General features: G+C 49.7%; 1 protein-coding gene across 3 annotated transcripts in view; it reads right to left on the bottom strand.

Moving 5' to 3' along the window:
• Positions 1 to 13,211, bottom strand: part of CREBBP (CREB binding protein) — a 126,814-nt gene that overhangs the window by 63,616 nt on the left and 49,987 nt on the right. For 2 of the 3 annotated variants that reach the window (XM_047837595.1, XM_047837597.1), the window contains exon 3: positions 5,955 to 6,131. The exons of the other annotated variant lie outside the window; for it this stretch is intronic. In XM_047837595.1, the coding sequence (XP_047693551.1) occupies positions 5,955 to 6,131 (177 nt within the window). The remainder of the gene's footprint in view (positions 1 to 5,954; positions 6,132 to 13,211) is intronic. 3 annotated transcript variants of the gene reach the window in all.

Raw genomic sequence — 13,211 nt, 5'->3', positions numbered from 1 at the left:
TTGAAAACGTTATTCTACATCGGAGTCGCCGGAGAAGCTTGTTTAAAACTACAGATTCCGGTGTAAGAGACAACACGATAAACTCCCCTCTGTAGTGATTCTCCTGATAGAAGGAACTGGGAAACCGAGAAAGGAGAAACTGAACAGCGACCACAAGAACAGGGATTTCCCGCCCTTTCTCCAAAAGATTCTGACCAGGAAGCCCGGCACTCTGTCGCAGCGGGTCCACGGACATACCTTAAGAAACAGAGACACAACTCCGACGCACAGACAGCCCCGCAAGGGCCACGGCAGAATGCTCGCCACCCACAAGCAGTTAACGGCCCCATCCCAGCTATGTCGTTCTGGCGGGACACAGAAGACAGTCTCTGACCCTCCCCTGGGGGCACACGCCTCCACTGGCCACGTTTGCCTTCCATGGACAGATCTGGATCAGCAGCCACCTGGGGGCCTCGCCCAAAGCTTCCACTTCAAACTCCTGTGACACGTGAACAAAGTGCCTCCTAACACATTCTTGCGAGCAAATTTACAAGTAAGTAGCACTCCTGATTCCCTGCATACAACTTTAAGAACAGGAAGGCTCCATAATGGAGTTCTGAGTTTTTGTCAAGAAGCGAAGAAAACAAACGAACAAACAGAACCCCCAGACCAAACAAGACCACCACCCTGCCCATGAACTTCCTATCAGTACCCTCGCAGGAGCCCGCATCCGGGAGCCCCAAAGGAAATCCTGCCGCAGAAGCTGGTGAGGAGGCCCTTCGGTCACTCAACTTTCTCAGATTAGACACACCCAAGATGTGCCCCACTTCTAAACAACGCTCCATTAAAAACAACCCGGGACCTGTCCTGAAGGTCAGCAATGACCTAATTGACAAATCCAGTCCCAAATGAGGCCTGAGTTTCCCTCCTTCCTGCAAATGCTCCCTAGTTCTCTTGTGTTAGGACTTCTTCAGGTGAAAATGGCAGAAAGGACAACGTCACCAGGAACGAGGGGCCTCCCCTTGCAGAGCACTGCCCTGGAACTTCTCCCCCTCTGCCTCCTCACACATCGTCGTGCACACTCCTCCTTCCAGATGACCCACAGGGACCTCAATCCCAGGCCACACAAAGACGACCTAACCTCTACCTGTAGCCAAATCTGCTCCTGTTCTTTTGTCAGTACAATTTAAATAATGAAAAAATCCTTAGAGCCATGAAAGCTCTCCTGGAAAACTATACACTGAATATGTATGTTAACAGCTATGTCACTCTTATTAATTTAGATGATGAACAAGTAAAATAACATACATAGTGTTTTTTATTAGATCTAAATCTTGATGCTTTCTAAAACACATCCTGATTTCAAAGACACTACAACCCAGAAAAAAAGTGCATCTCAGAATCATGAAATACAGTAACACTGTGATAAAATTTCTAACTAACTTAAATAATCTGTAAGAAGTTAAGAAATTACAAACACAATAGCCAAAGTTAGAACTGTGATGAGATACATGCCAATTTGCTTTTGAATATTATGCCGAGAATCTATACACCCTCAACCACGGCCCTCGCTGCACCAGGGACTCTAGGCCACAGCACATCCCAGCACACGTCCCGGAGGGTCAGGACCGCTGGGAACCCTGTGGGTGACAAGAGAGCACCCAAGGGTCCCCATGACCGCTGACTTCAAAGAAAAAAGACCATCCCGTAAACTAACCCGCACATCCCGGGGACTCTCTCCTGCCCTCATCTGACTCACCATCTCAGCAGCCACCAGTGCTTCCTGTTCAAGTGCTCTCCTCTCTCGGCTGCAGGGAGAGCAGCCCATTACCCTGCTTCTCCTCCACCGGTCTCGCTCCCAGGGATCTCCCGCTCCCTGTGGAGTGGGACCGCGGCTGCCCTACTTGGACGCTCACCCGTTTGCCTGATGCCTCCGCCTGGACATCCCACAGGCATCTCAAGAGGAACACAGGTGAAGTACAGTTACAAACGCCCTCCCCTCCGTCACCTCCTCCTCACCCATCTCCAGTCTGTTTCTCTCCCAGCCCAGTAAATGGTCCCACCACCCACCAAGCCACCTTACGTGGTGGCCCCACACTTCCATTCCAATGGCAAACCGTGTGTGGTCTCCTGGACCCTCCCTTCTGTGATCAAGTGTGTCCTCTGGTGTACACCACGCAGCGATCCCTGCCACCCAAAGCCCTCCCTGAGCTGGTCCCCACTCGGCCCCCAACATACATGCACAGCGCTCTGCCCTCACTTGAGAGCTGCCGTGCCCGCTGGCTGCCTGCTGGCTCCTACACAGCCAATGCTCTCCCAGTGCCCCGGGGTCTCTGTGGCTTCTGCCACAGGTCCTTCTGACCTCGCCCTTAAATGTCCCTGCTGGGTCTGTCCTTCTCTCCAATGGCTCATCTAAGGAGGTCCCCACATCAACCTCAACCACTGCCTGCTACTCAGAGCTGCTGGGGCAGTTTGTGTTGGTGATTATTTGTTTTCAATCACCTCACCACCTCCCAAGTTTCCTGAAAGAGGCTGTGAGCTCTACATCACCCACCCACACCTGCATCCTGGCGTGCGGGCCGAGAGGACGTTTTCAACAAATGGGGTGAATTAAAGGGATGGCTACATCCTCAGCCTTTCTCAACAACTACCCAGGATGCTGGAATCCTCCAGAAACTAGGAGAGGAGAGAAGCCAGAGCCCCAAAGCCAACGACTAAGTGGCTTAAAATCACTCCGTGAAGAGCTCCAACCAGGGCACCAGGGCTCTGAGGGGAGTTGTCTGCTGCACCAAATCTAGCTGCGCTTTAAAAGCTGATTCCCCAAAGCATGACAAAACACACAAATGAGATCAAAGCTTCCCTTTTTTTTTCATTAAAGACACCCAGTTTTTGCTACCTTCTTTCCCTCACTGTGCAAAACAACAAATTATTTTTTTTTAATTTTTTTTTTAACATTTATTTATTTTTGAGACAGAGAGAGACAGAGCATGAGTGGGGGAGGGGCAGAGAGAGAGGGAGACACAGAATCTGAAACAGGCTCCAGGCTCTGAGCTGTCAGCCCAGAGCCCGACGCGGGGCTCGAACTCACGGACCGTGAGATCATGACCTGAGCCGAAGTCGGCCGCTTAACCAACTGAGCCACCCAGGTGCCCCCAAAACAACAACAACAAAAAAAAAAAAAAAAAAAAAAAAAAAATCAATGGATTCCAAGGGGCAGATACAATTTGGAAAATCCAAGGAAGAGCACAAGACATGCTGAAGGAAGCAACGGAGACAGACTAGAGAGGGGTTCCCGGTGACTTGGGGCTACAAAAACCACACCAGGCATTATTCAAAAGAGCTTTGGGCTTTGCAGACAGGAGCTACGTAGCCTTGAACAAATCAAAGCCCCTCAGATCCTCAACTTCCCCATCCATAAAATGGGACATGTCAAAATGTCTTTTAAGAGGCTGGTGCAGAAATAAGGTCAAGCGCAGGGCATGAGGACACTCAGAAAGATGGCAGGCCAACTATGCGCACTTGCTGTCTCACGTCTCTGCCAGTCCCCTCTGGTTCCCATCCCAACAGCACCAAGGCTGTGACTGGCTCATGCTCCTTCACAGACACACGCTGGTCAAGTACGCCCCGTGCCCTCCAGGTCAATGTCTGAGGACAGCATTCAAAGCCTGCCCTCCAAAGGCACCTGCTGGAGATCTCCACAAAGTCCACACGTGCCCCTGTGGGAAAGTGGAGCTAGGCAAACAGTGCAGCTCCACAGATAATACTTCCTCAGTTTACCCTGACATTCTGATAAGGCTGAGGGGGTAGGGGTGAGAAAGAGTGTGTGGTCGGGACAGACGGGGAGAGGGAGAGAAAAGGGCGGATGGGGAAAACTGGTTTTATGTGTCAGGTGTCACAGACACAGATGAAAGCTGGAGCGCTATTGCTACGGGCCCCCGACCACGTCCCAGAGCAGGTGCTCTCAACTGGGGCAATGGTGCGAGGGACAAAGGGCTGTGAGCTGACGCTGGGTGAGGGGCACAGTACACAGGATAGACCTCCCAACAGGGAAGGGTCCAGCCCCAAATGTCCCGGGGGCCAAGGGGGAGAGAAGCGCTGTCCCAGACCAAAGGGCTATCGCCATGAGCCCCGGCCCAGGTGAAGGGAACCAGAAGCCTCTTTACGCTCCAGAACGAACCTGCCCCTGACGTGCACACCACAACCAGGAATTCGGTCACTGGAAGCAGGGGGCAGGCAGGCAGGCAGCACGAGGCAAGAGGACTCTGCCACCAAACTGGAGGCGAAGGAGACGCTGGGGAAGGTTTGGAAAGAGAAGAAAGGACGTTAGCCGGGGTTTCCCAGACCACAAACGGGGAACGCCTATACCAAAGCACACACTCTCACTCCACGGCCAGGCATAGGCGACAGTCGCCAGCACCGGCGGCCACACAAGGAGTCTGGAAGAGGAAGAGCAGGAAAGACCAGGGACAGTGTGGGGGCCAGGTCCCAGCTCGCTGCCCTGGAGCTTGGAGGGGTCGACCCAGGGAGCAGCAGGGGTAGTTTCGGGTCCTGGATACGCACAGCTGAGAACAGCACGGTCCTGACAACAAAATGTCACTGCAAGGAGAGCAGCAGATCCAGGGAGATTACAGGGAGATGATCAGAAGAAATAAAGCAGTATAAGCTTTAAATAGTTTGAGAACAGATTTTATTACTTGTACCCTCCTTTTCTTGAAATTTTTTTTTAATGTTGTTTATTTTTGAAAGACCGAGTGTGAGTGGGGGTGGGGCAGAGAGAGAGGGAGACACAGAACCCAAAGCAGGCTCCAGGCTCTGTCAGCACAGAACCCATCGCGGGGCTCCAACTCACAGACTGCGAGATCATGATCAGAGCCGAAGTGGGACGCCCAACAGACTGAGCCACCCAGGCGCCCCCCGCCCTTTTTTTTTTTTAAGAACAAAGAATGTAACAGAGGTAACACTTGATCAGGACACCTCGCTCTTACCACTCCGCCCCTGTTTCCGACAGCCTCACAACTTTCAGGACTCTAAGCAATGCCCACTTCTTAGTTTTGACAACTGCACCAAGGTTACAGAAGATGCTAACTATCATCAGGAGAGGCCAGGCAACAGATACACAGGAATTCTCTGTGGTATCTTCACGGCAGACATTTAAGTAAAAAGTTTTTAAAAATCGAAAGACAAACCAAACGTTTTACTTTTCTGAATGTAATCCGCTGGCTCTCCTCTGAGCCTTTCTAAACCACCACGGCACAACTACATGGAAGGCAAGCTGGGAAGGGCGGGTTCCCAGCAACAAGCCTGGGGAAGGAGACAGCAGGCTGTTCCCGGCCTTGACTGACCACCAGATACTCAGCCACTAAGTGTGCACTGCACGGTGAAGTCTGACGAAAGAACACACTTCCCCCTTAGCACTTGGAATTTTAAAGCATTCCATTTTGTGGTGCAAAAGGAGCTATTCTCCCATTTCTATCCTGGTGAGTCAGGCTGAGAGGCTCCAAGGCTAGTTCCTATCTCATAGTTGGGAAATCTCAAGAAGAAGGTTTCACACGTGTGAAACCACCTATCAAGTTGGACACGATACCCTTCTCGCACAAACACCATATAGTCCTCTGGACATAAATGCCCTTCGTCTGTTAACACAAATCGATGGGCTTCTCTGACAGCCTCAACCACCAAGAGGAAGCGTGAGAAAATCCCAGCTCTCCTGCTCCACTACCTGTCATTCGCAGGTGCGAACCTCCTCCTTGCAGCCGGGAGCTGAGGAGGACTGGCTAAACCATCTGTACCTAGCCTCTGCTTGCCAGCTCATCGAAGAAAACATAAACTCACTGAGACGGTGCTCCTCATGAGAAATACATTTTCCTATCACCCATGACATGTGTCCGGTTGCAGACCTTCACTGTTAGCATGACACACCCCACACACCAGAGCACCCACTGGAGACCACGGCCAGAGAGCCAAGGGCAACTTACCATGTTTGGCACGTTGGTGACGGAAGGATTCTTGATGTCTGTAGGGAAGGGAGGCAAACTATTGACCATGCTCTGTTTGCTGGATAACTGGGGGTTCACTCCAGGGGCTCCCATTTGCTGCCCTCCAGTTTGACTAAAGGGTTGTCCAAATGGACTTGTGTTACCAGCCATTCCCATCTGAAACAAAAAGAGGCAACATCAGCTGTCACGACACGGTCACATACAAAAGGAAGGGCCTCAGAAATGCTCCCTTTGACCCAAGAAAGCAAAAATCACTACTTCTCGTGAAACCCTCATTTCGATTATAAATTAAAGGCTCATTCTCAAGGTTCATTCTGCATGACGAACAGCGTGACTTGCTCAAGTGGCTGCACACCGAAGGCGGAAGACGAAGGAGCTGCCGGCAACAGCTGTCTGCCATCCTCTCCGGCATCAAAACGAGAACTGCTGTTTCCACCCTCCCCCACGCCCCGCACCCCGACAGGGGCAGCAACACAGTGAGAAAATCATCCGGAAGACAAAAGCTTCCAGAATCACTGACAAAGGGGAGCTCCTTGTGTTTAATACTAGGCCACTTCTTTCAGGTTTCCCCCATCAGTTTTAAACTCCATTTCTATTCATTCAAAACACACATGAGACACGCTGACAAAGGAACAATGTAATGTCTGGGATTCACTTTAGTACTCCCATGAGGCAAGGGGTAGAGGCAAGAAGGGGGCCTAGATGAGGAACGACTGGCCAGATGTTGCTTCCTCCTAGCCAGGTGACACGCGTGTGTGTGTGTGGAGGGGTGGAGGTTGTCACATTACCTTCTCTAAGATCACACGTCCGAATGTTCCATAAAGAAATTCTTCTTTTAAATTAGTGAAACAAAGTAAAACATACCGTAGCTGAAGGCAAGGACAGGAAGGAAGAGCCCCCACCTACGCTCCCCTCCAGCTCCAGCCGATACAGGAGTGAGCTCGGGAACCCCACCTGCCCTCCGGAGGAACAGAGACTGGCTTTTCTCGCCTGCCTTGCTTTTCCGCAAAGTTCTAGCATTCTACCTATTGCCTAGTGCTCGCTCTACTTTTCTGGTATCTTGGTGCGTTTGATGTTTGGAAACTGGGAGGAAGGGGCCCCAAGGGAAGACCTCCTAGGGATCAATCAAGAAACTCAATTGGTTCTCCCCAGCAGCCCCACACCGGGATGGCTGCCTCTGTCTGGGTAACTTACACTCGTTCCTCCTACGGACCCCGATCTCACTTGTAAGGTGAGTGTCCTGAACAAGAAGAATTACGTGATATCTTTCAGTTCTAAGATTTTAGGTTGCAGACAAATCAATGCTTAACACAGCTGACCCTTTCAGCTGAAATGTCCACATAAAAACACAAATAAAGACAAACCAGCAGAACCAAGAAGATCTCGCTCCTGAGCACTTTCAAGTGCCTTTTTCCAAGCGAACGTATTCCAGTCGCCACTTTTGCCCTATTTGCTTTCCTTGAATAAATGGAAACAAATTTAAACTCAACTGAACTTCAAGTTTAACTTGAGTAACTGAAAAACAAATTCTTCACAAAGCCCAGTAACGAGGCTCAACACTGAGTTCAGAGGATTTAAGCAAAGAGAGTACATGGTAGCTCAGGAAACTTAATATGTTCTGAACCAGGTTCCTTCGGTTGTTATCTGAAACTCTGAAGAACTGAAACAAGCATTTGTATTTTCAGAAAGTTTTACACAAAATTAACTCATGTAGTAATTATTGCTTAGAATTTGTTTTACTGCATAAAAATCTACTGTGAACTCGTCCTCACGGTCAGCAGTACTTCCTGATGGCCTGCTGCGAGCCGGGCCTGGTTCAGAGCACACGCAGAGACATCATTTTCCCACCAGTTATGGAGTGCACTCCTCAAACCCACCAACGTGACAAACGAGAAAATCAATGCTGTCGTGGAAGCTTCTAGCATCAACAAACCGAAGTGGGCAGCAGAGAGAGGGTGGGAAGGAGAAGTAACTGTCCTCCTACTCGCACCAACCGTCCAAGGTCAGAGCGAAGAAAACACCAAGAGGCCGCTGAGCTCCCAAAGGGCTTCTGTGAGTCTCAAAGTTCACCCCACCTGGTTTGAAAAACCTATTTCTATGATCATCTTGCCAGGGAGAAAGGGCAGTGAGTAGGTGGTCTGCTTGTTTGGGTACTAGCTCTGGGCAGAGCACTTTCTAACTGGCTGAACCCAGAGTTTCAGAGTGTGTAACGCATTCTGACAGATTTTACCAGGGAATTCTTGTTAATTTTTCTTCTTAACCATCCAATAATGAAGGAAACTGTCTCAATGCGGTTTTGATCCTCACGGGGCAAGAGGCAAGGTAAAGTCAAAGATCACAGACAGCAGGTAAGGAATGTCCAGTTCACCGGGGACCATCCTTAGCCTGTGACAACAAACACAGCTCCAGAGATCAAGCACAGTGAGCCCAGGCTCTAAGGCAGAGCTCCACCCCCTCGGTCCAGAGCCAGCCCCGGGCTGACCCTCCCCAGTCAGAGCTAACAGGGGGACCAAAGGACAGTCTTACAAAGGGGCGCGCCTCCCATCTCCCCCGTCCTGGACCGTCTCAACATAACCTGGCAGAACTAACGGCTGCTCTCCAGTCCTAGCCTACAGCTTGGGGTCAAAACTATTTGCTTCTAGAGACTTGCAGATTTCTGAATTTCTGTTCCATACTTACTCTCCTTTGACCAGACTGAATATATGTGGTCCCGAATCTAGGTTTACACACATTTTTAGCATCAAGGCATAAAACAAAATACTAAAATCAAAAGGTCTAATTCCAATTAATAAACATCTTCATATTTGTTCTAATTTCCCAACAGTTATTTGATAACAACTTAGTAAACCGGGCTCTATTTGCAACTGAAGTTTATCCAGATCTGGTTTAAGGCTGCTAGAGAACTAGCATGTAATCTTTTCAATAAAATTCAGAAGGCAGAACAGCAGCACTAGGAAAGTGTTCAATTGATGGTGAACGAATGAATAAATTAAAGCCTGTGGAACTGATGTCTACGCTCTGCCTCACTTGGCAACAGCTCACACAGGGTGTTAACTCGACTCCTTTGGAGCACCTTAAGCACCGAGTTCAATTTCAGAAAACACAAAAAATTGACATGGAAGTATGGGAAGCTCTCCCATAAAGAAATCTCAATTAAATAGTGAAGGTCTACCACGTCTTCCCGTGAAAAACCACTCTTGTGACCAGGCGTGTCACTCACGTGAAAACCTGCTCCCTCCGTTGTCTGAGGCTCTCACCTCACGAGAGAAGGGGACAGGAGAACGGCAGTCCCTGTACTCGTAAAAGCGCAAACAAGATTAGAAGGAGGAAAAGTCACTGGTGCCAGACCGAGGCTTACCCACACCCCACCGCACGGGGATGCGGATTATGTATTAGCTGAACCAGGGCTTTACAGCATGACATCCAAAGAGGAAATCTCTCTTCAGAGTTTAGCTCAAGGAACCTGAACAATACCTACACATGCCTTTACTACTGAAACAGTGTCTGAAGCAAATTGTGGTCACCCTGCTCGGCCCATCAATCAGAAACTGCTGAAGTCCTGAGCCGTCTGGCAAGTAGGTGAGTGACAGCCATCTACAGGAGATGGGCAGGTAGACGACGCTTCTCTTTGCACTCTGACAGCCGCGTACTACAGATACGGCGTGGAAAGTACAAAACGCTACGTGACTCTATGGCATTCTTTGCCATAAATCTGTCTTTGGCACAAAACCAGGATAAAACTTGCCTTCCTGGAACACATCTCCTCTGTGTGCTTGGGCCCTGGCACATAGTGAGTGTTTAACCAGCACCTGGGGGAAGGAACCAAATAAACGAACACTCTAGGAGATCACTGCGACACATGGCTCAGAAAGAAATCCCAACGTCAGCCCTGAGGGCAGATGCGATCACAGAACAGGGGGCCAGCCACCGTAGCCAGGCCCAAATGACGTCACCGCTGGCTGGAAGGGTACTTCCCTTCCAGAAGACAGCCCCTTCTGTCTTCTAACACTCGTCATGAGGACCTGAGCTCCTGGCTGGAGCAGACAGGCAGCCTGCCGGCCATGCGAGGAGACTATGCCCCCAGGAGCCGGTTTCACGGGAGGATGATATAGCTCTGTGTCGCAGCACAGCATCCACAGGAGCCAGGCCTGCTGTAAAATGGGCCCTGTACGCTACATCCACTGGGCCAGCAAACCCTTGGCTTTGGTCAGGGCTCCAGGCATGCGCCTCCCAAGGGCTTCCCAGTGATGCAAAGAAATACTGATCTATCAGCCCAAGAGGTCATCACTGGCTGCAAACAGCCTCCTCTGTTGACCTCTGCATGTGGGACAAATATTTTCACTTTCTACTTGTGTCGTGGTATGAAAACTATCAACATATATTAATTAAAAAACAAGCTCGGTGGGGGGGGGGGGGGGGGGCGCGCCTCGGTGGCCCAGTCAGTTAAGTGTCTGACTCTTGATTTCGGCTCAGGTCACGATCTCACAGTTTGCAGGATGGAACCCCGTGACAACAGAGCCTGCTTTAGGTTCTCTCAGTTCCTCTCTCTCTCTGTCCCTCCCCCAGAGGTGCTCGCTCTCTCTCAAAATAAATAAACATTTAAAAAAAAAAAAAAAAAACCAAGCTCTGGGCTCCCAAAAAAACAGCAAGACTCTCTCCACTCCACTAACCCTGGGAACATCTTTACTACTCATGTAACTCACCTAATCAAATAAGGTAGTACACTGAAAACCAAAGAAATAAAAAAAACTCCTAACTGTAGAAATTTCTTCCCCAAATAGGTTTCTACAATAGTAGTGACTCCTTGCTCCTTGATAGGAAAGAGGGACAGAGAAGCGCTTTCCACTTAGGGCCCCCCCCCCCCCAGGCTGCACCTCCTCCCCCAACAGCAGCAGCCCAACCCCCAGGTGACAGGGCAGTGGGAACAGGGGCTAACCTCAAGTAGTCCATGGCAAGGAGGGGGGCTGGGGCAGTCATGCCCTTGGAAATTTTGTGTGATATGCATTTTGGGGAGAAAAGGTCCATTATAAGATTCCCAAAGGAGGGGGGTGTCTTAAGATCCCCTATAGGTTAAGGATGCCTGCCCTAGGGAAGCCAACTCCCCACTGCCTGTCCCTCTCAAGTCTCAGGGGAGGGCAAGCTCTCTCCACATCTCACACACCCCTGCTATGTATGGGCCTTCTCCAGTAGACAGTCTCTGGTCCAAAGACATCAACCACTCAAGTAAACCACCACCCTCACAAATGAACTCTCTCCAGTTTTCACCTCCAAGCATGCTCTTTTAACACACACTCTCGGGAAGGATCAGATCATACCCATTTAGGAGCTAAAAGCCTGATGGGGACGACGCTGTGTGACCAGCTAAGAATATGTGGAAGAGGACAGAAGGCAGAGGAGGAACGGCACCGGAGGGAAGATGCTTCCACCGCACGATCTTACTTCGCGTCAGCCAGGCCTTTAGAAATGCATTAAGTGGCGACAGACACTAAGTTTGATGTGGTTTCAATGAGACCACTGAACACGGTCTTTTTTCAAAAGCTGAACTCTGTATCCTCGTACCTTGATATACACTTAAAACCACACGACACGGCAGAGCTGGCAGAGGAATTCCTGCTCTGGGGGGCGCTACTGATGCCGGCCAGGAGACAGATAGGAAACAGAACGTGACCGTCAGCAGTAAGCTTCGTAGGGACAGCTGGACAGGTTATCGTTTTCAGGCCGAAGGGCCTCAGAGAATATCTGGTTAAAACTTATCTCTGTGTGGATGAGGCCAGGGTGGTCCAGAAAGGACACAGCGAGCAGCTGGAGAACTGACCGTGACGCTCTCCCCTCCTTGCTGAGCACAACCCGTCTCCTCCGGGTACATCCGGACTGCACACGCATGGCACTGGACACTGCTCGACAAGGAGGCTCAGTCCACAAAGACCAGGCATCATGGGCCAAAGCCAGCCCAATGCCTGTTTTTGAAAAAACAGAACAAACTAAAGTTTTACTGAAACACAGCCACAACTAAGATTTCGTTCCGTTAGGCAGCGAGCTGTAGTTAAGTGTATGGACTCTGGGGATATTTACCCGGTCTCGGGGTGGCTCTGCTAAGTGATAGCTGTGTGGTCCTGGTCATCCTACTTAAACGTCTCTGTGCCCTGGTTCTGTCACCTCTAAAATAGAGAAAATAGCACCTCCTCTTAGACTGAGTGAAGGTAAAACAAACTCACAAACGTTAAGACCTTAGGACGGGTAAGTGACGTATAGTAAGCGCTACAGGTATTGGCTAGGACTCTGCTAACACTGTTTGGGGAGAAATCGTTTTATATTACATACGATTTCTTTCAAAAGTATGCTTAGGGTCATAACAAAATAAATGAATCTTTTTCAGAGAACATACGATGCTGGGAAGTTACTCGAACAGGTAGGTTCAGAGGCAGAGGCCAGCTGGAGTTACTGGCAACGGATTATGAGACACTTTCAGAGAAACATGAGATCAACCTGTGCCAAGCCCCACCCTGTGCACTTAGTAGTCGTAGCAATACTTGTGATGGGAAACTGTGTTCAAGCTGCACTTCCAGTTCTCACTTTAGACTGTTTTCTCGCCTTAAAAACACCACTCGGAATGTTCACTTCAGTCTTAGGACATATCAGAGGTAATAACAATACAACGCCAGTATACCCTAGGCCTAACCTTCCTGGGTTGGAATTTAAACCAAAACACGGAAGAAGTGGACAAGAAAGAATACGTCCACCAAGAAGAGAGAACGATGGGGCTCCCGCTTGTAAGCCGGCCGTGACACAGAAACAAGGGCTCCATCCTGAGGTGGCTTCGACCCAGTCCAGGAGGGTCACTAGCCTCCCTTCACAGGCTGGCATACACGTGAAGCCACAGACTCAGAAAGGGTGTGCAAAGACAATACAATCTCAAACACTGTGAGCAAACATTTGCCAAATAATTTAAGAGCCAGAAGTATTCATTCTTTTCGAAAATGAACCAGAACTAACCCAGAGTATGGCCATATCATTTGTAAAGCCAAAAGCATTTTCTCTTGGCAACCTACCATTGTTGGGACAAAGCCAAGAAAAGCAGTTTTCATGGAAAGACATGGCTGCATTCAGTTGTCTGCTATCACCCGCTTGCTCTTGGAATCCTTCCAGTACCTCAACTTGCCAAGTCAAGAGTAAGGAGAAATACGCAAGAGACTGCAATGCCAAGGACGTCGCCTGGCTTGTGCAGCGTCACCTGGA

The sequence above is a fragment of the Prionailurus viverrinus genome, chromosome E3 (genome assembly GCF_022837055.1).
Source record: "Prionailurus viverrinus isolate Anna chromosome E3, UM_Priviv_1.0, whole genome shotgun sequence".
NCBI classification, from domain to species: Eukaryota; Metazoa; Chordata; class Mammalia; order Carnivora; family Felidae; genus Prionailurus; species Prionailurus viverrinus.
The sequence above is the reverse complement of the archived record's forward strand: the minus strand, read 5'-3'. Positions and strand labels throughout refer to the sequence as shown.